We start from the raw sequence: 5,758 nt of genomic DNA, 5'->3' as shown, positions 1-5,758 counted from the left end.
CGACCGTATTATGACAGACTTTGCGAATCTTGTCTCGTGCAGAAGTTAGTCATGTCTGATTGGTATAGCGATGGAAAAAATGCAGATCTAGAACACTTTGCGATAGTTTAGCTTATTGTAAACGATAAAAGCGTATCATGCTTTTGAACTAAATGCCTGGTGAACAGTCTCGTTCAATTTCTACAATTTTAAAGTTGGTTTGTTTGGTGCCTTGTAAATAGAACATTCATGCACCACATGGTCAGCAGTTTTGTTTTCTGGCGAGTAAAAAGTTTACAAAGGCTCAACTGCTAATCCAGTGGAGAAAGTTTTAGTTGTCTGAAAATGTAGAATTGGTTTTGTGTACAGTATTCCAAACAAGCTTAATCAAATGCATCAGGAAGAAGTAGAAATCGGTTAACAAAAACTTTATTCCAAGTATCCAAACAAAATGTTCAACTTTCTTTATACAATATTCAGTGATATTACAAATCACAATATATTTTTATTTATCTGACGTAAAAATGTATAGGCTGTAGTTATATTAGGCCTATTATATCACTGTGAAATATCTGATTCACAAAAGAGCGAAAAAGCGTCATTCAATGGATGTCCAAAACTCGAAACAGGGTACTTTCTTTTGGTTTTCATCAGAAAATGAATTAAAAACAAGTTCTGAAGTTCCTCTATGGACAAGAACTAAACACATTTACACAGGATATAGAACTTGCCCTAGTTCGATTTTGTACTGCGTCAAAAGGTAGGCTACACTTTCTGAAAAAATTAAAGTGATTAATAACACAAAACCTAGTTTGGTGATTCGAAAATATGTTTGAATAACATAGTAGCCAATCTTTGAGCGAGCATAGTTCATTTCCTTATCATTGCACCATCATTTGATAAAGAGGATTGCACCGATAACTCAAATGGTTAGCGCGTGACTTCGTGAACGAAGAAGCTTCAAGATTAAGCGGCGCTGGTTCGACTCTCGGGATGTGCGCTTGAACAACCCATTCTCAGGTCTGCTCTCCATTCAGCGGCACCTAATGGATGAAATAACTTCCTCGCAACAAGTCTTCAACAATCGGAAACTGCACTGAGACAATCTCGGTAACCGGCCCTGCGTCAAAGTTTCTATAAGTATGCGAAACTACCAAGAATAACCTATCAAGGCTCTGTCAGTCCGAGGATAAAGATTCACAAACCAAACCGAGTTTTTTTTATCTTCATTTGATCAAAGCTTCAAATATTTTTAACGTAACTAGAATTTTTTCATTAACTGCTGATGAATTTTTCTCTTAACTCTTAATTCTCAATAACTAGTTCTTTCAGGCAATGCACAAAGATTACAATGTTCACCAGGCGTAATTCAACCTCTCATGTTTATAGGAGAGTCAAGAGAGTTAGAGAAGATAACACCGATGTTCAACAAAATAGTGCATTTATCTGAGAGTTTGAATTGCTTTTAGCTAATTTTAACGTGTTCATTTCGAATCTCAAGCTAGATTGTTTCAGTCAGGTCGTGTGTAAGATATTGAAAACTGCCACTTTTCGTATTTTGTTAGAATGTTACGTAATATTATCACTGTGCTTAACTTTAAACACACAAAATATCATTCATAACATTAACTTTTTATGACTAAATTAAAATGTAGAAAATTTAACTGTTATTTTGAAGCAAGTTTTCACTGCCTTAATTGTAAACCAATTAGGCCTATCTCAGCTTTTGAGAGTTCAATAAATATTGTTATTTGAAGTAATAGCCATTGTTCCGTTTGTTTGCACATTTAGGGATGTCGTAGCAATCTGTTCAACATAGTAATAAGAATGCGTTAGCAGATTTTATCATATATTCAATACCTTAGAAACAAGATGTGACAAAAAAAAATCATTTCAAAATAGGATAACCAAAAATAGGATCCCGCAGATAAGGATGACAAAATAGATCATGAGATGACCTACCATATTTTTGTTGGAGAGTGTAATGTGCGCGATTGGTAACTGAATAAAATATTATTTTCCTGTTTTACTTTTTAAGCGTATTCAAGCCAACCAACGAGACTTTGAACTTTTGGACTCACTTTGTACCTTTCATCCTGATGATGCAAAGAACAATAAACATTGTGTCTCACATGGAGGATCCATATGCAATCATCAATGTGGTTTTTTATATTCATTCATTTGGTAACCTATTGTAGGACTGTAGGTGTTCACTTATTTAGCAATTCAATACATTAGTTTGGAAACATAGTGTCTTGATATATTTGCTTTCTTATATTTTGCTAACAGTAATTAGTATTGCTTCGTCGATTTTTCGATAAATGAGTCAAGCCCACACTACAAACTCGTAGTTTTTACGTGACTGCTCCCACTATGCGTTATTGATCATCATTAGATGACTGCAACTAGTGCCTTGCAAAGACGACTGTGTATGAATTTGATCAATAAATTGGCATGAAGACGCTCACCCAACAAGTACAATAGGTTAACAAACTATCCATAAAGTTTCACCAATGGCAAAGCAAGTAAACAAAAATAGAGCTGACGACATTCTGCAGCCTTCATCCGCTTGCACAGCCGTGGAGCTTTTGGTAGCTTCATTCGTCTGTCTCGCCATGGGGAACTTGAATATTTGAGACTATGTTTTGTCTCACGTGAACCTTTGGAAAAACCTAGATGGGTAACCTTAGGAGTAGTTTGTCTCGCCAGTATAGCTTCAAAAGTTATTGAAACATGTAAAATCACCCCCATGTGAAATGATTTTTCCGAGAGTAAGAGAGAGAAAGTAAGGTGATAATAATGCAAGCACCAAGCCAGTCACGATGCATGAGAGGCTCTTGCATGAAAAAGGGTTAAGTAAATCTTTTTATTACCTTTATCGACTTTTTTATATCATTACCTTGTAGGCTAGTATAAATTGTATTTTTTTAATTTAGGCTAACAAACTAACCTTGTATTTGTGTGCCTCGTTGTTGTTGATTTATTGTTTTATGTTTTAGGCTGCTGTTACGTGCTGCTGATTAGCAGCCTGGCTCATATGTTTTGCTCCATGTCTTGCTGGCACCACAAGACCTGTTTCTCTTTTGACTACGCAGCCATCACAACTTCTGGAAGTACCATGCAGATAGCAATGGAGCATTTTGTCTGTCCAATGCGATGTTTCTCTGCAGTTGACGGTAATATTAACCTACAGAAGTCAATTTGTTGTTTAGTTTATAATGTACGATATAGCTCTATTGCTTATTTCACTTCGGTGATATAGCATATTTGACATCAAAATCTCGTAATAAGTTGCCTACTCTACTATCCTGAAAACTTTTCAAACTATGCATAATGGGTTTACTACATTAAAATATTATAATACATTAAAATATAATATACATTAACTGTCATGAAAGTATGTAGGCATATTCTAACACCGTATTGCTGTTTTCTGCCAATCCAGTTGTATTTAACATTGTAGTTGATTAAAACTGCCATGTAACGCTATCATCTCCAAGTGCATAAAAAATTACATTAAAAGTTTGCACTGCACTTGAATTTTGTTTCGCCCTTTCCCAAGAAACGTATTTAGCCTAGCAATAGCAAAACTACAAAAAAACAAAAAAAATTATGCCTGTTCAAAATTAATTGTAGCCTACAGTCGATTAATTATGCTGTGTAGGCTATTTTCTTATATTGTTTTTGGGTACATATCTAGGCTTAGCTTGTGCCCCTTGTTGCAAATATGGAATAAGCGAGAAAGTATAAGAATGGTCACAATGGTAAACCATAATCTCTTCGTGGGAAATTTGTAACATAAATTTCCCGGATCGGTTCGTCTGTATGCAATGACCGAAAGAAACACTCTTCTGAAAACGTCTATTCAAGAATTGTATTTCTGTAAAAATAGCCTCAAGGCTGTCGAAGAATGGAGGAAACACCGTACCCACTAAACTTGTCACTACAATACAAATTACTGAAATAAAGACGGAAATTTCGTCCAGTTGGCAAGCACAAGCAAAACCGTTTTAATATGCGACCAACTTTTCAAGCAACAATTTTAAAATAACGAGAATAGATTGCAATATTCCAAACGCACGTAACCATCTTCTGTGACGTAATAATGATAAGCATTATGGAGCTATTCAAGCACCTGTTCAATTTGGCTTACACCATATCTCGTAATTCAAGATTTAACGATGATGTAATGCTTCAACAGGTGTGACAAAGGTGATGCAATCTTTGCTTATTTTTTAGTAATATTACATTACGCCAGACGCCAAGATTCAGTAGACCTGAACGGTTTTATGTGACGTTTGATTTGTACAGATATTGTCCGTAACAAAGATAAGTAAACAATTTTTCTATTTCAAACATACAAATATAAATCTCAAAAGCACACAGCAACCAGCTTTTGAAAACCGATTTTAGTTTAGTTCTAGGTTTATCCTGACAATTAGTTTAAATCTTCGTTTTTTTACTTATACAACTCGGTCAAAGGACAAACATGTTAATTGGTGATTTTTTTTCACTTTTAGGTTTCACTTCTGCAGATTACTTTTGGGTCAGCATTGCAATCGCATCACTGTTGTCTTTAACCACATGCTTGTGTCACTATCCCGGCTATAATAAATACAAGATGTTTTTGTGTTATATTCCATTTCTACTCAGCATGCTCATCGTCAATAGCCCGTGTGCTATCAGGTAAATGTTACGATGTAACTTTTAAAAGAATCAACTATGATGCCAATCGTGGACATGTAGGTATTTGTAAAGTCATTCAGACCCAGACCAAACAAAAGACGCTATGCTCGAGTTTCATTTTTGCTTGAGATCATTAGTGGCGCACTCGTTCGATCAGGGAGTTTATGACATTCAAAAAAAGTGTGTAAACACCTGGAAAGTTACTTTTTTCAACCAAGAAGTATGCTGTTAACTTTTACAGTTTTAAAAGTGTAATGATTTCTAAAATATTGAATTTGTCAGTAAAATATTTTAGAGATCCATGTTTAGCTACCCAAAAGCTTTACGATTGCATGCAAACAGCCGCTAGATTTTGTACAGGTTCTTTTGGAGTCCAATAAACGGTAAAGGTGATCAATGCTTCCATCTAGCGGAGTCATTTGGATCTCTGATAGCTTTGCAACTTGCCGCATTTCTCATTGGCTGTATTATATTTGGCGCTCACTTTCCAGAATCACATTTTAAAGGTAGTTCATAATTGAAATAATCAAATTCCTTTCACTTTCTGTGGAGTGTAATAATAGTTCTTGCAGTTTACTCCATTGAAAATTTTGAAATATATAAGAAGTTGAAATTAGGAAATTTTAATAGCCGAAATATTATACCTTTATCGTGTTTAATTCCAAAGAAATTAGAAAAATCACTTTTTACTAGCTATAGACGTAAAAATTAGTCCTAGCTTTCTTGTAAACTTAGAGTTATTTAAACATTTTTGTTAATTTTTAGGTTATTTTGATATCATTGGAAGCTCACACCAAATTTTCCACATCTTTGTGGCTCTTGGATTATACTTCCAGAATCTATTAGTGGAAGGTGTTTTAAGTGAAGCAAAGACAAAGATCTCGCTTGGGTAAGAAAAAGTACGAATAAAAGAATCAAAAATTCCTATTGAATTCGAAAGCATCTTCGTCGTGTGAGCCTCTGGGGTCGAAGGTCTATCCTTTTACCACCCTAAATTCACGAAGTTTTTGGACTACTCGATAAAAACTCGGTAAAAATTAAAAAAAAAAAAAAATTCAATATCATTGAAATACAGTAGTTAAAACTGGCTCGA

The 5,758-nt window shown here is 34.7% G+C and overlaps 1 protein-coding gene across 1 annotated transcript; it reads left to right on the top strand.

Moving 5' to 3' along the window:
- The first annotated feature begins 584 nt into the window (after positions 1-584).
- On the top strand, positions 585-5,558 carry LOC145766723 (membrane progestin receptor gamma-A-like). The gene is made up of 6 exons (XM_082578430.1): positions 585-739; positions 2,018-2,163; positions 2,979-3,155; positions 4,500-4,665; positions 5,026-5,171; positions 5,431-5,558. The coding sequence occupies exons 1-6, from the start codon at positions 585-587 to the stop codon at positions 5,556-5,558; spliced, it is 918 nt and encodes a 305-aa protein (XP_082434556.1).
- The last annotated feature ends 200 nt before the right edge of the window (positions 5,559-5,758 follow it).

The sequence above is a fragment of the Aplidium turbinatum genome, chromosome 3, assembly GCF_918807975.1.
Source record: "Aplidium turbinatum chromosome 3, kaAplTurb1.1, whole genome shotgun sequence".
In the NCBI taxonomy this organism is placed as follows: Eukaryota; Metazoa; Chordata; class Ascidiacea; order Aplousobranchia; family Polyclinidae; genus Aplidium; species Aplidium turbinatum.
Note: the sequence above shows the minus strand (reverse complement) of the source record. Positions and strands in the feature narration are given on the sequence as shown.